This window comes from Podarcis vaucheri, assembly GCF_965113315.1.
Source record: "Podarcis vaucheri genome assembly, chromosome: 17".
NCBI classification, from domain to species: domain Eukaryota; kingdom Metazoa; phylum Chordata; class Lepidosauria; order Squamata; family Lacertidae; genus Podarcis; species Podarcis vaucheri.
The window spans coordinates 14,909,927-14,932,879 of NC_138755.1; the positions used below are offsets into that span (position 1 = coordinate 14,909,927).

Below are 22,953 nucleotides of genomic sequence, written 5' to 3' on the forward strand. Positions count from 1 at the left end.
CCTTACACGGGGAGCAATCCATGGGTTTCTATGGGGAGCGCTTGAATAGCAGATGTAACCTTTCCCTCGAGGTCCACTCTGCTCTCAAATCAAATTGCCCTTCCAGGGTAATGAACTATGTGTTAAGTGATGGAATTTGAGTTTCTTACTTTTGAGGAATGAGGGTGCATCTATGCTGCACCTTGTCTCGAGGTACTTCCCTAAAATCCTTAAAAACCCTTGTGTCAGATGCTGTGTGGTGGTTGCTCGTGAGTAACCAGGCAGGACTCCGACCTGTCTTTTACAGGTTTTATTGTGCAAACTATTTACAGTGCAGATCCACCAAGTTCATGTCCGTCTTAGTCACTTGCAGAATCCGGGAGTGGCCTCTTCCGGCTTCTTCCCCAACATAAGAACTTCGACACCCCAAACCTCCGCCTCCCCTCCTTGCGTTTCACCCCTCGCTGGGCGACGGAAGTGGCATGCGTCCCTCCTGGCCAGTCTGGCTAGGTGAGGCCCTGGGGCTCTCAGCAGCATCCTCAAGCCCTTCCCTCGCTTGGCTGGCCCCTTCCCTCTCTTCTCCACTGAAGGTATGGCTTTGCCCACCACTGGAAGAGGAACTGCTCCTCAGGAGACCAACTAAGTTAGTTCTTGGTATGAGCTTTCGTGTGCATGCACACTTCTTCAGATACACTGAAACAGAAGTTGCCAGATCCTTCTATATAGTGAGAAGGTGGGGAGGGGTATTACTCAGAAGGGTGGTGGGAATGGGAGATTGGCAGATAGCTGAGATGAGCCTGTTGACGACTCTTAACGACTGCAATAGGTCTTACAGGAAAAGGGAAGGGGTGAGAAGACCTGTAAGACCTATTGCAGTCCTTAAGAGTCGTCAACAGGCTCATCTCAGCTATCTGCCAATCTCCCATTCCCACCACCCTTCTGAGTAATACCCCTCCCCACCTTCTCACTATATAGAAGGATCTGGCAACTTCTGTTTCAGTGTATCTGAAGGAGTGTGCATGCACACGAAAGCTCATACCAAGAACTAACTTAGTTGGTCTTTAAGGTGCTACTGGAAGGAATTTTTTATTTTGACTATGGCAGACCAACACGGCTACCTATCTGTAACTGCTCCTCAGGAGTTCCTGTGGCTCCCTGTATCCCAGCAGCGTTCCTGCCTCCCTCCCCTCTTCCGATGGCGGTCCCCTGACACCTTGCAACGATTGGATGATTCTGCAGGCGTGTAGGTTTTGGGCCCTGGGGATGCGGCAGTGTTGGAAAAGCAAAACCTAGCACTGAGCAAGAATTGGCTATGCGTTCCTTCTCCTGCAGTTCACCTAACAATAATAAAAAAATTTTTGCTTTAAGATCCCGCTGAAATTCATCACAGGAGTTTTTTATACGCTACACTTCTAAAATCTGAAAGGAAGTTTGCAAAGCAAAGACAGCAGGAAAACGGGAAGAAACAATTTCTTGGAATCTATTCTGAATGTAGTGCGGTGACCTACAGGTTAAACATGACTGTTTTATGTGCATTATTAAGTCCTTGTGGGAAAGCATATGTGAATAAGAATCTTTCTCTGTCATACATCTTACTTAATTAAGTAGGATCTTCATGAATACCATTTGATACTGCTCTAAAAATCAGATTATGCTTTCCATTACGGTGTAAGAGATTTATGGTAAATTCACACCAACAACTTTTCCTTCTAATCAATGAGGATTGGGTATTCTTGTGCTAACTGAATCTTGTGAAGGCTTGAACATGTGCTGATCTTATGATGAGAGAGAACCCGTTTTCTGAAGATTACTAAACGTGAATTTAGCTGCAATCTAGTTCTATTAGAACTGCACACAAGAACAAAATAGGTGATCTTGCAAATCTAACCACGATACTCTAAAAAGTTAATTTTGGATTATAATTGTTTATGGGGAGGGGGTTCAATCATGTTAAACTACCCACAATTTGGATGAGAAACAGATCAAACCAGAGTTTGTTATTTGAGTTTTTTGGGTTGTATTCAACTAACTTTCACCTCTGAGTAAACCCATGGAAATCAATGCTCATGACTGAGGTCCAGGAATTGCAATGGGTCTACGCTGAGGAAAAGTTAGTTGAAAACTGCTTCTTTGCCAGTGATGAAATGTCTAACTGGGGGAAACTATGAAAAAAGGGCTTTAGTTTTCGTTATAAGAAAAACAGCTGCTTTCTGTGTATCTGACCATTGTCGCATAATGTCAAGGTAATTATGAACTATGGTTTGAACAAACAATGACTTTAATTTTTCCAAAGATATGATTAACTTGGGTCCTACAAAGTTATTTCAACATTATTCCTATGTAAGAAATTGGATCTAGACTAGGATAGTTGAACTTAAGTGCTATTGAGATCAATGGGGTAAGTCTGGGGCCTACACATAGTTTCTAAGTAAGGCTCTGTTAGTCCAGAGTTCATAGGCTAGCTAACAAACAAACAAAGCAGCAGGTATTAACTCTCCTCAAACCTATATATGAGAACTTAAGCCATTCCCTCACTTTGTTTCCTTTTCATCTTATATATAGCAGACACATTCTATTTACCGTATTTTTTGCTCCACAACACTCACTTTTTTCCTCCTAGAAAGTACGGGGAAATGTATGTGCGTGTTATGGAGCGAATGCCTACGGATGGCGGGGGGACCCCCTTCCTTCTCTCCTCCGTGGCTCGCTTTGCTCTCTTTGAAACAGCAAAGCGGGAGAAGAGCCACTGAGTGGGGAGAAGAGAGGGACAGAGAGCCTGGTTACAAAGCACGGATCCACATGGATCCTCAGGATTTTTGCATTGGGCTACCCCAAACTCACCATCAGATCACATGTCTGTGGCCACAGCATGAACCACAAAAATCATACATCCACTGTTTCGTTTAGAATATTTTTTTTCTTGTTTTCCTCCTCTAAAAACTATGTGCGTGTTATGGTCGGGTGCGTGTTATAGAGCGAAAAATCCGGTACTCTATGCTGAGTGTTGAGATCACGCAACAAAAGAACAACACTCAGACAACTCCACTTACTTGTAGAATTGCATGATAGCTTCTCTCCATAAATGCGGCCCAGGACTGGGGAAGTAGCAGGGAGCGATGCCACTCAGAAGGCTGAATGTTGACCTGCATGGAAAACATTTCATATTCACATATGAAACCACCGAACAAAATTGGATGTTGTAATTAAAAGAACTCAAATGAACACACATTTAGAATGGAAGTATTGCTGACCAATGGCTTCTGCTTTTGTACTATGAATTACAATTTGGGCTTTGCAGTTTTAAAAAGAAATTGCACTAGTAAAGATATATCTGATTTTTCACTTCCACAGGCTTTGTGATCCACCCCAAAACTGTGAGATAACCAGCCTCATACAACCAACATAAAGGTAAAGGGACCCCTGACCATTAGTCGTGGCCCACTCTGGGGTTGCGGCGCTCATCTCGCTTTATTGGCCGAGGGAGCTAGCGTACAAACTCCGAGTCATGTGGCCAGCATGACTAAGCCGCTTCTGGACAAGCCAGAGCAGCGCACGGAAACGCCATTTACCTTCCTGCCAGAGCAGTGTTTATCTACTTGCACTTTGACGTGCTTTTGAACTGCTAGGTTGGCAGGAGCAGGGACCGAACAATGGGAGCTCACCCCGTCGTGGGGATTCAAACCACTGACCCGGGAGCTGTACGCCGGCTCCCTCGGCCAGTAAAGTGAGATGAGTGCTGCAACCCCAGAGTCGTCCATGACTGGACCTAATGATCAGGGGTGCCTTTACCTTTAAGAGGAAGAGGCAAGAAGGAAGAGCCCCTCCCCAGCCACGCTGCAATTTAAATAGCATAGGCCATGCCCCCCAGCCAACCAGATTGGTCGGCCAGGGCTATGACGTGGCTGGGACTCCCAGTGATGCCAGAGGCTAAGCCATGCCCCCCCCCACTGACGTGGGGAGCACCTGTGGCCTGCGTGCAACCCTGCCCCCCTGGGAAGGGGAGCAGTTTTCCTAGACCAATGATTTAGGAACTTTCACTGCTATAAGTAAGCCAAGTTTTACTGCCTGTTTTTTCTGAATGCTGTATGGAAAAGCACATGAACCTGACCTTTGGAGGGTTTGTAAGTAAACCGTTTTAAAATTACCAAAGTGTGGTCTTTTGTATGCCAAGGGAAGAAGGGAGTTTTGAAACTCACAAGGGCACATTTTAAAGGTCTAACAGCTTATATTTCCACTGCATATTTTGTGAATTTATATCTCTGCTGGGGTTTTCTCATCAAAGATCTTAGCATCCAGGGAATACTCCTTTTATACCTTTTTTTTTTTTTTTTTTTGCTTGCCACCAACAAGAACTACACAAGTAGTTCTGAAAGTCTACCTATCATTTGAGCTTGTATTCTTCCCATGCCAGATGGAGTTTGGAAACTGAATCATACTAATAATTTCCATTGAACTCAGTGGGATTATTTGTGAGCAACTGCACCATGAGAGGCCTTTCAAAAGCAGTCTGTTCAAAGTTTTTAAAAAATCTCACAGAGTGTGTCTAAGGCCTTGAGGGTACCTAAAGCAGCTTTTTGGATTCCAGCCAGAGCTCACATAGTAAATACAATTTATTTAACCTAGTAGATTATGCTGGAATTTGACGTGTAAATTATGAAGAGCTTTTACCAGTTTAAAACATAATCTATATTGCGTATTTAACAAGTTATCCAAAATGAAAACAAACAGAAAACTCTTCTTAGAATATTAATCAAATCCTTGGTTTTGGCTGAACACAGAATTACCAGGTGATTCTCTCATTACATAACTTAAAAGACGATAGAAGCACATTAACACACACATTCATAATACACACACAACTCCACATTTCATCCTGGCTGTTGTCATTATTATAGCAATTTAAAAGAAAACCATCGCTCTAGATCATTTCTGTTTGCAGTGCAACTTCAAAGCCAACAGCTTAAGAAAAAAGAAAACGAGAGAGAGAGCACTGTAATTAAAATGACTGCTGTGCACTGTAATGTCTCATAATATTCTATGGCAGGCAAAAGAATTAGTTTTTTGTTTCCAGTATCCAATTATTTCTACTGTTGGCATCAACCAAAAACATCGAAAGTTGTCATGACAGCCATTTGGAGCCTATTAAAAACAAGTTATTAGATCTCAGCAGTTTCCAGGACAATATTACTTCAATACATTTAGGGGGTGGGACCCAAAATATTCCAGGTTGGCATCAGATGGCCTCTCTCTCTCTCGTTCTTCTGCAAGGCTAGTCGTTAAACAACGAAAGAAAGAAAGAAAGAAAGAAAGAAAGAAAGAGAAAATGCCAGAATGAATTGCTATTTAAATCTGCCTTCTCATCCCTGTTGGATGTTTTATCTGCTATAACAACCACTTTCCAAATTTTAGCTCCATGCTTTTGTCTTAGGCAGCAGCTAAGTTTTCACGGGAGCCATCTTTTGAAGCAAAGAGCCCAATATTCTGGCTCTGCTCACCAACTTACTCCCTTGTGAACTGAGCTAGGGTTGCCATACGTCTGGAATTTCCTGGGTAGAGCCAGATTGTGTCTTGAATGAATGGATCTTTATATGCGTCGGCCGTCGGCCATAGCAATAAAACAACAAAACGATATACAAAGAATAAAAATCAAAAAGTCAATGATATAAAATACATTTTAGGGTTTTGAATCAATAGTCAAATAGTGTGTCTTATTCTGATTGCCCCAGCTAAAAACCTGGCAAACTTTGCTGTCACCTGCTCATCTTGATCTGCCAAGAGAAAGGACACTGGGTGTGATGGCCTGGGATTCCGAGTCTGAGAGTGAACCGGAGGAATCCCAGCCGGCACAGGAGTCCCCGCCTCCAGGGCCGGCTGAACTGGGGCAAGGCCTAGATGCTGAGGAGCCTGCACCTGTGCCAGATCCTCAGGGGCAGGCACCAGGTGAGACCATTCTGGCCCCAGAGGTGCTGGAGGACTCAGTGGCTACAGGTGAGCCTCCCCCGGGGCCCAGTAACCCTTCGGCCTCTCCTGAACTGCAGAGGCTTAGGGCAGAGAGGCGAAGGGAACTGGTCTCTCCCAGGAGGAGTGCTCGCCTTAAGGCCAGGAGAGGCGGGGCTCCTGGGGGCCGGGACCGCCCCCGGCCTTAGAAGAAGATAAAGGTCAGGCAGCCCGGTCCTAGGTTGCGGGAGCAACGTCGTTGTGGAGTACCTGCTTTACCCAGACCTAGATCTGCACTCCCAGTGTGCCTGTTCCTCGCCCGGCTTCCTGCTCCTGACTCTCCGGTGTTCCTGTTCCTCGCTCGGCTTCCTGCTCCTGACTCTCCGGTGTTCCTGTTCCTCGCTCGGCTTCCTGCTCCTGACTCTCCGGTGTTCCTGTTCCCCGCCTGGCTCCCTGCTTCTGCTCTACCAGTGTTCCTGTTCCCCTGCCTGGCTCCCTGTTTCGGACCTCGCGTCTCATCCAGTGTTCGTCTACCCTGCTAGTGACTCTGGACTGAACTTCGGCTACGGTATTAGTACCTCCCCCCCCCCCGGGGCCAGCACACTGGGGCAGTGGCTGGGCGACCCAGAATGTACAATAAAAGAAGGGTGATAATCTCATTCCTCAAGTCTTTAACCGGATTGTGTCTGGATTTTTCACTGTTTGAAATATGGCAGCCCCAACTGAGACTCAGTTTTTTCTCTTTTAACTACATCTCCCCTAGCAAGTGTGAGCAGACACAGCTTCTTTGCCAGAGTCCTCCCTTTATTACCCTAGGCGCTCAAGTCCATTTATAAGCTCCCAAGAGAGAAACTGGCTAACAAAGCAAAGAAGGATGAGTCCTGAGGATTGCCATGGGGTGGGAGGCTGGGGGGCAGATGGAAGTGTTCCTGGAGGTCAGATTGAACCTCAGGACAACCATAAACCTATCCAGAACCTGGGACTTCAAATTATAACACTCTGCTGTCCATCATCCTGTCTGATAATATTTACACTTTTTATGTTTTTACAGCGAGTCCCATGGACTGCAAGAAGATCGAACCATTCCATTCTGAAGGAAATCAGCCCTGAGTGCTCACTGGAAGGACAGATTGTGAAGCTGAGGCTCCAATACTTTGGTCACCTCATGAGAAGAGAAGACTCCCTGGAAAAGACCCTGATGCTGGGAAAGATGGAGGGCACAAGAAGAAGGGGACAACAGAGGATGAGATGGTTGGACAGTGTTCTCGAAGCTACCAGCGTGAGTTTGACCAAACTGCAGGAGGCAGTGGAAGATAGAAGTGCCTGGCGTGCTCTGGTCCATGCGGTCATGAAGAGTCAGACACGACTAAACAACTAAACAACAACAATGTTTTTACAATTCCTAAACAATTTCACCATTCAGAGCAAGTTAACATTCTTATCTTGCCGGCTCTATTATGCTTTGATCTAGACATTTGGTTGGATGAATTTTGGTGGTTAAGGCAGGAGAATTGAAGGAAGGACCTCTTGAAACATTTACAGGGCATCTATCAATTACAATTGAGGTATCTCAACAAGAATAGGAAGGACTCAAACTTCATGATCCATCCATATGGTTCTATGATTGACTGGCTGAGCTACAGCATATCACGCAATGCACATATAGGTACTCTATGGAATTTGACCATAGTGCTCACACAACGTTGTGAAAAACCCAAAGAACAACGTTTTCAGACATAATGCTAAACCAGCTAAACTTTCGTTTCACGTCATGAAACAAGCGTTCGTAAGTCAAGAGCTCACAAATTTCCCCCATTACTTCTTTTTTGCCACAGCTATGGAAAGATCAGAAGTTTGGACCTGAGGTTTAGATTAACTGAAGTTTAGTTAGTCATCATCCGAACTCTAAACTGTACTTAACGAGAGAGTTTCATAAACTATGGTTTGAACTTGGCATGTTTCCACTAACCACAGTTAAGATTAACCACATTTTTTGTGTGTCTAGGGTTGGATAACATGATACACTGAAGTTAACCTAAAATAGACGTGAAACTTTCAGCACGCCCCTTCATGGACATGCTGGGAGAGGAGAGAAAACAAACCATAGGTTCATTACAGCTTCTGTTCATAATGCTAAATTATATTATGTCTGGAGCAGCCTCATTGGTACTCTGAGGGCAAAACCCCACAATGCTAAACAACCTTCTTCCAAGTAGTCCATTTAAGAGGAAAGTCAGAGACTACTTCTAACTGCTGAAATGCCTAAAGATAATTGTTGCCTAATCTGGTCAAGACAGCAGTGCCCAATCTTAAGAGCGTTCTTTGGGTGGGTGGGTGTGTTTTTTAAGATCCTTTCCAGACACCCCCAATTTGAATAGCTCACCAAAATGTCTATGCTACTGGAATGTCCTTTCAAAGACGGTCTGCCAGGTCTTATTTACCAAACAATAAAACAGCACGCTGTGACTTCAGAGAGAGTTAGAGATGAGCTGGTTGGTCTCTCTTCAACCATTATAGGAACTTGAACAATACACAACTTCAAACAGACCACTGTTTATTGAAACCATCTTTATCTCTTTCATAGGAAACCATAAAAAATGTGGCAAATGCTCTATATCTTTCTCTATTCATGTTGACAGATATTAAACCGTAACCAGGGGACTTCTCCTGAGGAACATAGCAGTTACTGACCCAAGCTGGTACCCATCCCAAAACTTTGGAGGATATGCATGTGCTCTCTGTTCCGCCCTTGTTTATTCACGTTGGTTCAGCTCAGATGATTACTTGGCCCCAGGATCCCTAAAATGATGGGAGAGACGTGTATTCAGTGGGTGGGGCCTCCTGGCGCACGGGTTGCTTGTAAGTAAAGCCCACATTGCACATTGAGCATCGTGGAGCTGAAACTAGAGATCCCTCAAAGGGTCTACCAGCTCCATCTGGTATGCAGGATGAGACCCTATCTGCCCACAGACTGTCTCGCCAGAGTTCTGGTTATCTCCCGCTTGGACTACTGCAACACGCTCTCCGTGGGGCTACATTTGAAGGTGACCCGGAAACTGCAACTAATCCAGAATGCGGCAGCTAGACTGGTGACTGGCAGTGGTCGCCAAGACCATATAACACCGGTCCTGAGAGACCTGCATTGGCTCCCAGTACGTTTCCAGGCACAATTCAAGGTGTTGGTGCTGACTTTGAAAGCCCTAAATGGCCTTGGCCCAGTATACCTGAAGGAGCGTCTCCACCCCCATCATTCAGCCCGGACGTCCAGCTCCGAGGGCCTTCTGGCGGTTCCTTCACTGCAAGAAGTGAGGTTACAGGGAACCAGGCAGAGGGCCTTCTTGGTGGTGGCACCCGCCTCCAGTCAGATGTCAAGGAGCTTCACAATATTCCAATATCCCTGAAGGAGTGTCTCCACCCCCATCATTCAGCCTGGACACTGAAGTCCAGCTCTGAGAGCCTTCTGGCGGTTTCCTCGCTGCGAAAAGCCAAATTACAGGGAACCAGGCAGAGGGCCTTCTCAGTAGTGGGCCTGCCCTGTGGAACGCCCTCCCATCAGATGTCAAACAAACAAACAACTATCTGACTTTTAGAAGACATCTGAAGGCAGCACTGTTTAGGGAAGTTTTTAATGTTTGATGTTTTGTCGTGTTTTTAATATTCTGTTGGGAGCTGCCCAGAGTGGCTGGGGAAACTCAGCCAGATGGGGCAGGGTATAAACAATAAATTATTATTGTTGTTGTTGCTATTATTATTATTATTATTATTACTATTTGGGCTGCCGTATACAAATACAGCAACTATGGTCAACTTGTTCATTTGTGTGAAGGAGCCAGAGACTCCCCAATGCAACCTGGTTGAGGGCTAAATTCCACAGGACAAGGTGCTGTTTAGGAATTTGGGAGATGCTGCCTTCAAGGCTTCCTGGATGTAGGAATGGTGCTGTGCTGGATTCTGTGATGCTTAAGAAAACTTCTATACTCAATAACCATGAACATATTTCCCAAGGAGATTTGTATAACAAAATTAAACATTGCTCCGGAGTTCCAACGGCGCATTTCTGTTTCTCCACATGTTTGGATTCCTTTCATAATCCCTATAGACATTTTGCTCTTCTGCATGGCATGTACTAGCTAAGCCAGGTTTTCTTTTCTTTTCTTAGGAATGTTTAACATTCTACAGACATACGAAGTCAGGCACTGGGGAATAATATTCCGCACACCAAGTATGTTTCAAATTAAGCATTTTTAGAATTAAGCACATCATTTGATGTCCATACCAACCCAATATTATATCTACATTTCAAAGAGGTTTGGGCACTGAAGTGTTTAAAAGAAGCACACTGAGATATATATATATATATATATATATATATATATATATATATATATATATATGCAGGTTTTGGTGTCTTCGGGTGTCTTCCCGTGTAAGAGTCGGGGTGTCTGTGCGACGTTTCGACGAGGTCTCACTCGTCATCTTCAGGCTGGTGCTTTCGGCTTCTTGTTACTGGAACAGAGCAGAATCTGGTGTTTGAGTTTCTATAAATACTGTTGAGGGGTGTGGTGTATGGCCTCCAACGTTCTGGGCAGAGAGGAAGTTCCTAGATTAGTGTGCCTAAACAAAAGAAGAAAAGGCACACTAATCTAGGAACTTCCTCTCTGCCCAGAACGTTGGAGGCTATACACCACACCCCTCAACAGTATTTATAGGAACTCAAACACCAGACTCTGCTCTGTTCCAGTAACAAGAAGCCGAAAGCACCAGCCTGAAGATGACGAGTGAGACCTCGTCGAAACGTCGCACAGACACCCCGACTCTTACACGGGAAGACACCCGAAGACACCAAAACCTGCATTCCTGTACCCGTGAAAATCTACGAAAGCAAATATATATATATATATATATTGCTTTTTTAAAAAAATAATTGCATGCATTTGGAATTCAGCTTAAATACCCTACTTCAAAATACCAATCCAACAAAAACAAGAAGTGGGAATATGGGAATAATTAATTAACACAGGAAAGAACAGCTGTAATAACCTTATCTGTGTTTTCTTGAAATAAGGAACTTTTCCAGCTCTGTGTTCAAAACAGTGATTGCATTATTATTATTATTATTAATAAATTCTCTGAAGTCTTCTGAACCTCAGAGGACAGCAAGAGGAAATATAAATATAAACCATGACACCAAGGAAGGAAGGAAGGGTCAGACAGTGAAGAAACACATATGTGCGCTCTTAAGTGCATGGAATAATCACAGTGCTTAGAACCCGTTCCATTATAAGGTGGTTACACATTTCATGTGAGCTTTCTGCCTTTGGGACAAAAATCAAGGGTGGCTCTGAAGAACAACAAGGTCAGGCAGAGAGTCCATGGCTCTTGCAGCACAGCCATGCTCATTTTGCAGAGTGCATCAAAGAAGGCCAGAGCAACCATAACTCATGATGTGCATAAATACTTTCCACCAGTGCAGTCTTCCATATCAAAATATGAACAGGGACACATCCTGTTTTGTATCGGGACTACAGTCATACCTCGGGTTACAGACGCTTCAGGTTGCGTGTTTTCGGGTTGCACACCATGCCGAACCTGGAAGTACCGGAACGGGTTACTTCCGGGTTTCGGCGCTCGCACAAAAACACTAAGTCGTGCTTTGTGCATGCACAGAAGCGCCAACTCATGACCTGCACTTGAGTTGCGGCGCTGTAGGTTGCGAATGTGCCTCCCGCACGGATCACATTCGCAACCTGAGCGTCCAGTGTATTTTAAAGAAATCTGGCTGAGGTGAGCTCAAGCTAGACATTGCAGAAGACATATGACTGTCATTGCCCCGACTCTCTTCTCCTTCCTCTCACCATCTTTGCAATGCACCTTTCACAACCACCACAAGCAGCAGCCAATGGTGAGGGAATGGCCAGATTTCCCACATTGTGCATTTTGGCCGAGAGAGAAGACAATGAAGACATGGGGCTCCTATTTTCAGTAGCGGCCATGCGACGTCTAACGTCTAAGGCAGGCTTCCTCAATCTCGGCCCTCCAGATGTTTTTGGCCTACAACTCCCATGATCCGTAGCTAGCAGGACCAGTGGTCAGGGCTGATGGGAATTGTAGTCTCAAAACATCTGGAGGGCCAAGGCTGAGGAAGCCCCGTCAAAGGGGTACTACCCATAATTCATTAGGGTCCATTCCAGAGAGCTCTGCCCTTGGGTTCAGCTTGGGTTCAGGCTCCATATGCACCCAAACGGTCTCCAATAATTTTTAAATTGCCTTTCAAAGTACCCATTACATGGATAGAGGCAAATGGGCATCAAGGGAATAATGAACTGGAGCTGCTTAGCTTCCGGAATATAGCTTCATCCTGAAGGCAGTTTCGATATACAGTGGTACCTTGGTAGTCAAATGGCTTGGCTCCCAAATGCCGCAAACCCGGAGGCAAGTGTTCTGGTTTGTGGACGTTTTTGGGAAGCCAAATGTCTTCCGCAACTTCTGATTGTATGCAGGAAGCTCCTGCAGCCAATCGGAAGCCGCGACTTGGTTTCCGAACCGTTCCGGGAATCGAACAGACTCTCGAAACGGATTAAATTCAAGAACCAAGGTACCACTGTACTGAGCTTTCAATACAACCCTTCACAGAAAGAGCCCCTCCATGACACAGAAGAAATATTCATGTTTTGCCCCTGAGGATGTCTCACAAATGCCAGAACAGATATAAACGATCGCATTCCCTTTAACTATGGTAAGGTAAAGGTAAAGGGACCCCTGACCATTAGGTCCAGTCATGGCCGACTCTGGGTTTGCGGCGCTCATCTTGCTTTATTGGCCAAGGGAGCTGGCGTACAGCTTCCGGGTCATGTGGCCAGAATGACTAAGCCGCTTCTGGCGAACCAGAGCAGCGCACGGAAACGTGTTTACCTTCCCGCCGGAGTGGTACCTATTTATCTACTTGCACTGTGATGTGCTTTCGAACTGCTAGGTTGGCAGGAGCAGGAACCGAGCAACGGGAGCTCACCCCATTGCAGGGATTCGAACCACCGACCTTCTGATCGGCAAGTTCTAGGCTCTGTGGTTTAACCCACAACGCCACCCGTGTCCCTTCATCTTTATCTATGATGTGTAACCCAAAATACGCCACTGCCCATAATGTTATAATGCAACCACATTCACTTTAATGCACTTTTAGAGAAAGGCCGACCGATCTGCACTCGCCCATACAGGTTTCTTTCCTGGCTGCGTTCCTGCTGTTTGCAGCTTCTGAAGATCAGTGGCCGAAAGAGCTATAAACGCTCTATTTAATGAAAATATTTGATAACAAGGCTGCGCTTATATTCTACAATGATTAATTGGACGTTCATTTCTAATTCCTTCTGCCCCTGACCCCACCTCACATTTCCTACAGGAGATTAAAGCTTTGGTTTACAAAACCTTTAATACACAAAATCAGCTACATTAATGCAATATCCCAGGGTGCTGGGAACAATTAAGAGATATGCTGCGTTATTTTTACAGTAACAAGGAAGTAGAGGTCACTCCCCAGGTTCCAATCCCCTAATTGTTTCTCAGACAAGCCCAAATCTGACAGGACTGTAACCAGATTAGGCAGAGTTGAAGGGAAAACGTCAGCCTTGATTTACTCCGGCAAACTTTGGAGAAAACATTTCGGAGCAGAGAGCATTTTATTAGATGTATTTATACGTCCTGTTCTCCTTAATTGTTCTTCGCAGCAAGTTTACTTAATTAAGAGTAAATTACAGCACCACACACAGCTTGCAGCTACCATTTCCTAATTAGAGCAAAGGGCAAATGCAAACTCAGGTTGGGGGAATGGAAGAAAGCAGAACGGCTACACAAGCGGAAGGGAAACTGCAGGGCTTACCTCGTGGAGGAGAGCAATCAACATCTGGTGGAAACTGCGTCCCCTACTGGCTAGAAATCGGCTGATAGGCTTTCCATCCTTTCCCATGTGGATTGGGAGATCGTAACTCAGCAATATGCCAGCTAAAGGGAGATATTACAGATGGCTTATAACAATTCAGTTGTGTTTTAATATGACTGCAAAACAGAGAATACTGAGGTTCGAGAATCGAAAGAATGCAATTTTGTAATTCTTGGGTTCTTGGGTTTTCCACTTTTTAGCTAACAAAATACGAGCAGCAGAATTACCAACAGTAGAAGAATGGCAGATGCAGATGATGGATTTTTCAGAGCTAGCCAACCTAACCGGAAGAGTCCACAACCAGAAGGAGGAGGAACATCAGGAAGAATGGAATAAATGTAATGATTATTTAGTTAAATTTGTTAAGTTAAGTTAACCGGAAATAGCTTGCAGATACTTAATAGGCTTAGGATTTTATTTATGTTAAGTGATGAATTAATATGTTTAATTATATAAGGTGAAGATTTAAGGATGTTAATGTTTAAGTTAAATTTCATAAAAATTGGGATTTGGAAAACCATTAAAAGGACATGCAATGAAATTCAACGAAGGGGAAGCGAGGAAGTCTCTTAACAAAGTTAATAACTGTAATTTTCAATAAGGCTATGATTTATGTTTGTTATGTTTGTTTGTCTTGTGTGTTTGTTTGTTTGCTTGTTTGTTTGTTTGTTTATAATATTGTGAAAACCATTAAAATTTTTGGAAGAGAAAAAAAAAGAAAGAATGCAATTTTGTAGAAATTCAAAAATTCATTCCCAGAAAAGGAAAAAGCAGCTTCTGGTTTATCTCAGAAGTCGGCTTCTACACTGGGCTGCTGCAAGTGCTGGTTAGACCCTGTCTCAGGTGAGCCCCGAGTTGCCTTTTCAAGCAGACGAAACCGCAGGACCAGAGTTCCTCCCTTTGCTTGTATCAAGGGGTAAGCTGCTCCCTCAAAACTTCACAGCTTTGGTGCTTCGCTTAGGCTCATTTATTCAGTAGCCTGGCTCTCCTTTCTGTACAGAAGGGAATTCCAGCACATGGAAATTAAGCTGGCCGCAATATGTAGCGGGAGTTTGAGAAGTTGGCTTTCCCTGTCGAAACTTCTCCCATACGCTGGCTGCATGCAGTAGTTGCCAGGCGCTTAAACACTGAGTGTTAAGATAACCAGACAGCTGTGATTGGATGCCAGTGGCCACCTGAGCAGCAGAATAATATGTATGTAAGAGACAGGCTGGGGGGGGGGGGAGTATCAGAGGGCTGATGTGAAAATAACATTACTGAGGTCCTTAATTCCATTCAATTCCATTCGGGCTATAAATGCATGATTCTTGAACGTGCCAAATTTATTCCGAGGTGCGGATGGTAAAAAGGAATGATGGAATTAAGAGGTGGATAACTTAAGAGTGAACACAGTGAAATGGGATTCATTGCTGGTTTGTATGTGAAAGTGTTGCTTTAAAAAAATGTTAGAAATTAGCCAGGTGCCAGGTGCGTTTTGCGACTGGCATGGGCCTAATTGTGACCATGTGGAGCCTGTCTCTGGAATGGCAACTCGACTGGGGAAAGCAAAACATCACTTGGATTTTATTTGAAGCTAGAATTTGTCTGATTCTGGATTGTTTTGTTTGATGTTTCCATGCATTTTAACCCGCTTTGAGATTTGTTCTTTAAAATATAAAGCAGTACAGAAATGACGGTGAAGATACCAATACCTGAAGGATTGCCTTTTCCCATGGATCTGGACCCTGAGATCTATTTTGGAGATCTTTGTCCAAATTCCCCTGATACTTTTCTCCACAAAGGCACGACAATCAGCTACAGTGGTACCTCGGGTTAAGAACTTAATTTCTTCTGGAGATCCAGAGGTCCGTTCTTAACCTGAAACTGTTCTTAACCTGAGGTACCACTTAAGCTAATGGGGCCTCCCGCTGCCACCGCGATGCAATTTCTGTTCTCATCCTGAAGCAAAGTTCTTAACCCAAGGTAATATTTCTGGGTTAGCGAAGTCTGTAACCTGAAGCATATGTAACCTGAAGCGTATGTAACCCGAGGTACCACTGTACTTCTGTACTTCTATATCTTTATGACATTAGGCATATATCTCCTTTTGTCCATGTTTTTAAATCATGCTGTAGTTTTCTTTTAACAATTATTCTCAGTTCTGTTCTTCGGTCCTCCACTCTTTGCTCTTTTTAATCTCACTTTGGCTCTTAGGAGCTATTTTAATTGTGCATCCTTACAGCTATTCCAGCACACATTTTATTGTGTTTCTTTTTTAATTGCTGCTTTCATTTTATGAGCTGCCCTGAGGACACTTTGGTAATGGGTCGGCATGTTAAAAAACCCAGAAGACATGTCATTCACCCATTCCGAGATATTCTACTACGACATGAAGGTCTCTCATCTCTCTCCAGAGAAATCTCACCTGCGAGGCCAGGCTTCAGTCCAGGCTGCTTGTTTCTCTCGTACATTTTCAGCATAAAGCTTGGCACGCCCGACACCGTCTTCCCTTGGTCCGACCGGACAGCACCGCCTCTCAGTGCAGAATGGTATATTCCACGAGGCATGCTGGCCATCTCCTGTTTCACGAGCGATGCTGCGAACTCTTCAAACGCTTGAGGGGAGGGTGAAAAGGGGAGAGAACGGGGCAGACATAAAGAAAACAAAAGGTGATTGACTGAGGAAACCAGAACCACCCAACCAACGTAGAACCACGGCCATTATCCAGGAATGTTGTGCTGACATAACTGGTAACTCCATATTCAGCTGACAGCTCCAAGGTCACGGTTTCTGTAACTCCCGGGGAAGCCTTTGCAGTTCCACGCTCGCCTCCCGCTCAAAACGTCACCTCGGGAAACCTTCAATAAATGGTGTCAGATGTTCGAACTTGGAAGGAAAAACAAACAGCCAAAGCTGCTTTCTATGCTGCTCAATGCACTCTTTGTTTGGCCACAGGTATGGAACAACGGGAGCAAGATTGACCTTTTCCTTGGCCAACACAGCAGCCTTGCCAGCACCTCCATGAGGATTCTTGCCACTTACAAACAAAACCATCCAAAAATGGTGACCGATACTCAGCAAATATGATAGGTAAAGGGACCCCAACCATTAGGTCCAGTCATGGCCAACTCTGGGGTTGCGGCGCTCATCTCGCTTTATTGGCCGAGGGAGCCGGCGTACAGCTTCTGGGTCATGTGGCAAGCATGACTAAGCCGCTTCTGGCAAACCAGAGCAGCGCACGGAAATGCCGTTTACCTTCCCGACGGAGCGGTACCTATTTATCTACTTGCACTTTGACGTGCTTTCGAACTGCTAGGTTGGCAGGAGCTGGGACCAAGCAACGGGAGCTCACCCCATCGCGGGGATTTGAACCACCAACCTTCTGATCGGCAAGTCCTAGGCTCTGTGGTTTAACCCACAGCGTCACCCGCATCCCTGTAAATATGATAGGTAACATTGATCAAATACCTTAAAACGCTCTCCAAGACCTAGAACGAATCTTGGAATACTGAGAATGTATAGAGCAAAAGTTTAGTGATGCTAAATGAGAAAGTAAAATAAGAAGAATGAAATGTGTATAGTTCAACAAAGTATAAAACAGCACAAAGAGAATAATCGGAAGTTAGTGTTTAGGGTGTGTTGGTGTTGTGATGTGAACTGTGTGTATTGTCTAAGTTATATGTAAATTAATGTAAACAGATGTATAATAAAGGTTGTTTTTAATATTAAAAAAAAACGCTCTCTGAGTTCATTGCTACAGTTGTAAAGAATTCTCAACATGCCAAGACACTTCAGAAAGCAAAATGTAGTAGTGCAGACAAATTAGTGAAAGAGCCCACAGCAGGTTTACTCTTTCGCTATCATGAATTGCCAAAGTTTGGCAACGCTTGGTCGGTTTAACAGGCCGCTTAGCGCTTTTTACTATACAATGAAAAGTTGTTGCTCCCCGCTCTCCTCGAAAGGGGAGCTTATAGCAACTGTTTCAAATTAGCCCTGTGGCTTTGATGCAGGTTTTTCCTGTACCAAATACAGCACTGGGTTTTCTGCTAAATTGCAGCAAACATGGAATAAAAGAGCATTCACATGCTCACTCGGGGAAACCAGAAAGTGTTGCAGAATCAATTAACAGACTCTGGAACACTTTTCAATTTTTATCCCCAGTCCTTCCTCATCTTTTCTCCCTCTCGCCCACCAATATGTTCTCAGTTTCCCCCCTTTACATTTCTTTAAATATGAGTGTATAATAGCCAGCAGGAAGTATAATGAAAATGGCTTCAATATTTAACAGGAAAATAGGGAAACTCTCCTACAAATATACTGCAGGATCCACTAAAGAGACAAAAAATTATTTAACACAACCAGAGAAGAAAGCGTAGGTTTGTGTTGCAGGATAGCTTGTTTACAAATTTTGCCATTTTCGTCTACACAGTATGTGAATCTTGCATGGTCATCTTTTTGCCTGCATCAGCTACACAAGCTGGGCAATTTGCGCAGCTTAACACCTCAAAAGAGATTTTGTTAGAGACTCTCCTCCCTGAAAGAGAGGGGAGTGGTTGTGGACGGGACGTCCTGTGCGAGTCCATTTGGCATTAGGCTTTTTGGTTTTTTCGCCTACCTCGTAGCAATCGTCACAACTTTTTGGTGGTATTGGTGGGTAGGTTAGGCATTGGAATAATGTGTTGTGGTGTGTCGAAGTGCTAGGTGTGGCCATCGCCTATGCCTTCAATTTATAGGGGTATTCCGGTAAAGGAATCTGGCGGTCGTGTATTCCGTCCGATGCCTGCTTGGCGGGAGGCCATGGCACGACCGGCGGTGACATCTGGGGTGAGCCTATAGTTGGATTAGCATCAACAGGTGATGAACCCCTGGTGAATAAACCCACTTGTTTTGCGATCCAATGCCTAAGCCAATACCTTTTCATTGCTGTAATCAATAAAGTTGTGGCCTTTTCTAGCCCATTAACCTTATATCACATGTCCCTGTGTCTTCATTTTACTTCGCGGGGGTCGGGTCCTCGAACCACAACTTACACTTCTGCATAATTTAAAAAGAAAAGTCCTTGGCTTCCTCTCCCAAACATTCCAACCAGCTTTCAGCACGATATAGCATATATTCTTGAAGACTTTTGCCCGGGTTCGTTAAATTTTATGTATTCTGCTGTCATTCTTTGAGGCTAACTCATTAGCTGTATAAAAATGTCACAGTCTGGTAAAGGAATATAAGCACACCTGCAAATGTCAGAAGGAATGCATTGGCTGGTTACAGTTTGTAACATCCAGCTTTGGCCATTTACAGGAAAACAGCTTAAGAACCAGCTCACTGGAGCAGACCGAGGTCTATCATGCTACCATTTTGTTTTGGTCCATTAGATGCATCTGCAAAGGTAAACTCCACCATCTCCAGCCATTTGCCCCCAACGTCAGAGATCGAAGATGACTGCTTACTACAACATTTGGTCTGTGTGTGTGGTTTGGGAGATGCAAGGTCAGGGGAAAAACAATGCTGTCCAGGGTTGTAAAAACTGCGGAGAGAATAATTGGGTGCACTCTTCCCACCTTGGATCAAATCTATGCTTCCAGGTGCCATAAGAAAGCTGCAGAGATAGTGCAGGATAGTGCGCACCCCGGAAATGATCTCTTTCAGCTTCTGCCTTCTGGAAGAAGGTACAGGGTTATAAAGACTAGGACTAGCCATCTGAGAAACAGTTTCTATTCAAATGCTATTTTGGTTTTAAACGCAGTGTAAGGTAGTCGCGGGTGGCGCTGTGGGTTAAACCACAGAGCCTAAAACTTGCCAATCAGAAGGTTGGCGGTTCGAATCCCCGCAACGGGGTGAGTTCCCGTTGCTCGGTCCCTGCTCCTGCCAACCTAGCAGTTCGAAAGCACGTCAAAGTGCAAGTAGATAAATAGGTACCACTCCGGTGGAAAGGTAAACGCCGTTTCTGTGCGCTGCTCTGGTTCGCCAGAAGCGGCTTAGTCATGCTGGCCACATGACCCGGAAGCTGTACGCCGGCTCCCTCAGCCAATAAAGCGAGATGAGCACCACAACCCCAGAGTCGGCCACAAGTGGACCTAATGGTCAGGGGTCCCTTTACCTTTACCTTTGCAGTAGTCTCTATGGAAGTATATTGTATTTAATCATGGGGTATCAGAGTTTTTAGGGGGCTAACCGGGCTGGGATAGCTGGGATAGCAGGCTTGTTGGTTTTTGAACGTCTGATGTAGATTTTTTTCAATTTAATTGTTCTGTATGGAACAATGACAATCGTATTTTATTTGTATGTCTGGCACCTGCTTCTCATCACTTAGCAGCAATTTTAAGGAACTCCTCAGAAGGGAAGCAATGTTATACAAAGGCCTGGCCAGAAATCTGTTCGTTTCTGCATGCATTATACCTGGTAGAACAGGAGGAGGCGTGAGCATCAACAATTTGATATAGGAGGCACCAGGAACAGAGAGATCCACCTCTTTCTCTTCCTCTTCCTCTTCCTCCTCTTCATTGATATCCACCTCTTCTGGTTGGGGCAATTCTGGTCTTGCCTGTGTGAGCAAGGAAGCAATGGGGCAGGCGAACATTAGTTAAGAGTCCAAGCAAGGGCAAGACATCAATTAAACAAATACATGTTTTCTTTTCTTTATGAAAGGAAGGACCTGAAGGAGCGTCTCCACCCCCATCGTTCAGCCCAGACACGGAGGTCCAGCTCCGAGAGTCTTCTGGCGGTTCCCTCCCTGCGAGAAGCGAAGTTACAGGATACCAGGCAGAGTGGAATCTGTTCTGGAAGTCCGTTCGACTTCCAAAACATTCAAAAACCAAAACGCGGTTTCTGATTGGCTGCAGCAAGCTCCTGCAGCCAATCGGAAGCTGCGTCGGACATTCGGCTTCCAAAAATAGTTCACAAATCGGAACACTCACTTCTGAGTTTGCGGTGTTTGGGAGCTAAAACGTTTGAGAACTAAGCTGTCTGAAAACCAAGGTACGACTGTATTAGGTTTCCTATGCAATACACAGTAGACAAACAATACGTTTATTTACACATTATCAATTCAAGTATCCTCTCCACAGAGATCCTTGTGTTGTGGGTGGAATAAAAGTATCTTTCGTCTCGTTTATAAAGGAAAAGAAAATAAGCCCAGTCTTGTCAAAAGTGTCTATACTTGAAATGTCTTTAATTGCCCTTCTGCAAGGCATTCCGATAAGAGCCACATTCCAAATATTATTTAACCAGATTTAAATGGTGATTTCTATAGGTTGTTTCCAGTATCGGGCTATTGTTAATTGGGCTGCTTAGAACAGGAAAAATACTAAATCTCTGCATTATTGTTTAAATTCGAGTCTGAGGATAACAAGGCAAGAAAAGGATTGCTGCGTAATTTTGGAAAACATGCGAAACACCTTTCCCCAAAGGTGTAGATCAGGGACGTCCAACTCCCAATAGACTGCGATCTACTCACAGTATAAACAAACTGGCAGTGATCTACCCATTATCGTTGGATGGACCAAAGTTATTGAGCTTTTTTTGGAAGCCAAAGTTGTTGCTGAGGGGTTCTTTTTTTGGGGGGGGGAGATCACTGAGGGGCCAGAGATCTACCAGGAACACCCCGTGATCTACCAGTAGATCGCAATCTACCTGTTGGACATGCCTGGTGTAGACCAATGTGCAACTCCACCATGCATGGAAATATAAGCCTATCTCTCTGCAGCCTTTCTTTGCATTTCTGACAAATAATCACTTTTCCTCTACGTTTGAAGGGAGGGAGGGACGTGTACCTGTTCGGGAAGATGGAGAATGATGTGTTCTTCTGAGCTAAATTCAGAGAGAGATTTGTACGCCGATGTGGCTACGAGTGGGTCCTGGAGACGAAAGAAGTCACGATCACATCATACATCCCTGTGGTACGAGGTCAGAGAGTCGGAAGGGACCCTGAGGATAATCTAGCCCAACCCCCAGCAATGCAGGAATATGCAGCTGTCCTTTACAGGGATCGAACCTGAAAGTCTTTGCTTAAACTGAAGCAGCCAATCAGCAGCGGAGCAAGCCAATTGGGTGTCTGGGGTGGCATGCGTGCCCTGTGTCCAGGGGCAGGGCCAGTAGCCCGCAGGGCCTCCGAGGAGTCTGACTGCCTCCTCCCACTCAGACACCCTATAGCTGGGGGGAGGCAGTGGGCCGACCATTTGGGGCAGCGCAGAGCCTGCGGGCACCCAAGCCACCACGTCACTCCCAGGAGAGACACGTGGCTCAGGCGCATTGAAGGCCCCGCGGTGAGTGCCTCCCGCCATTTTGTCACCCCCATCAGGGATGACACCTGGGCGACCAGGAAAGGGGGCATTTGAGGGCACACCTTCAAATTGCTCACCACTGTGAATGGCACTCTATCTTTTAAAATCTGAGTAAGTTGAATAGAGGGATGCAGGTGGCGCTGTGGGTAAAACCTCAGTGCCTAGGACTTGCCGATCGTATGGTCGGCGGTTCGAATCCCCGCGGCGGGGTGAGCTCCCATCTTTCGGTCCCAGCTCCTGCCCACCTAGCAGTTCGGAAGCACCCCTAAGTGCAAGTAGATAAATAGGTACCGCTTTATAGCGGGAAGGTAAACAGCGTTTCCGTGCGCTGCGCTGGTGCTGGCTCGCCAGAACAGCTTCATCACGCTGGTCACGTGACCCGGAAGTGTCTCCGGACAGCGCTGGCCCCCGGCCTCTTAAGTGAGATGGGCGCACAACCCTAGAGTCGGACACGACTGGCCCGTATGGGCAGGGGTACCTTTACCTTTACTAATGTTGAATAGCAGGAGTCACAAAGAAATAGGGAGGACATTTTTAAAAAATAAGAACACAAATGGGGTCACGCTGACGTGATTATCTACCGTATTTTTTGCACCATAACACTCTTTTTTTTCCTCCTAGGAAGTAAGGGGAAATGTCTGTGCGTGTTAGGGAGGGAATGCCTATGGGTAGTATGCCTACGGATTTTCCTCCTCTAAAAACTACGTGCGTGTTATGGTCAGGTGCGTGTTATAGAGCGAAAAATACGGTATTTATCTAAGCTATTTCTACTTAATTGCCAAAGTTTCTAAGTGCCAGGGAGCCTCTAAGAGTTCAATTCTGCCCTGTAACTATTCCAAGATGCAGTGC

At 45.0% G+C, this 22,953-nt stretch overlaps 1 protein-coding gene across 3 annotated transcripts in view; it reads right to left on the reverse strand.

The window, feature by feature from the left end:
- Positions 1 to 22,953, reverse strand: part of FOCAD (focadhesin) — a 141,248-nt gene that overhangs the window by 42,937 nt on the left and 75,358 nt on the right. For all 3 annotated transcript variants that reach the window (XM_082204526.1, XM_082204525.1, XM_082204527.1), the window contains exons 18-22: positions 21,595 to 21,678; positions 20,222 to 20,366; positions 16,254 to 16,442; positions 13,790 to 13,911; positions 3,030 to 3,122 (exon numbers count right to left, since the gene is read on the reverse strand). In XM_082204526.1, coding sequence (XP_082060652.1) covers positions 3,030 to 3,122; positions 13,790 to 13,911; positions 16,254 to 16,442; positions 20,222 to 20,366; positions 21,595 to 21,678 — 633 coding nt within the window. The remainder of the gene's footprint in view (positions 1 to 3,029; positions 3,123 to 13,789; positions 13,912 to 16,253; positions 16,443 to 20,221; positions 20,367 to 21,594; positions 21,679 to 22,953) is intronic.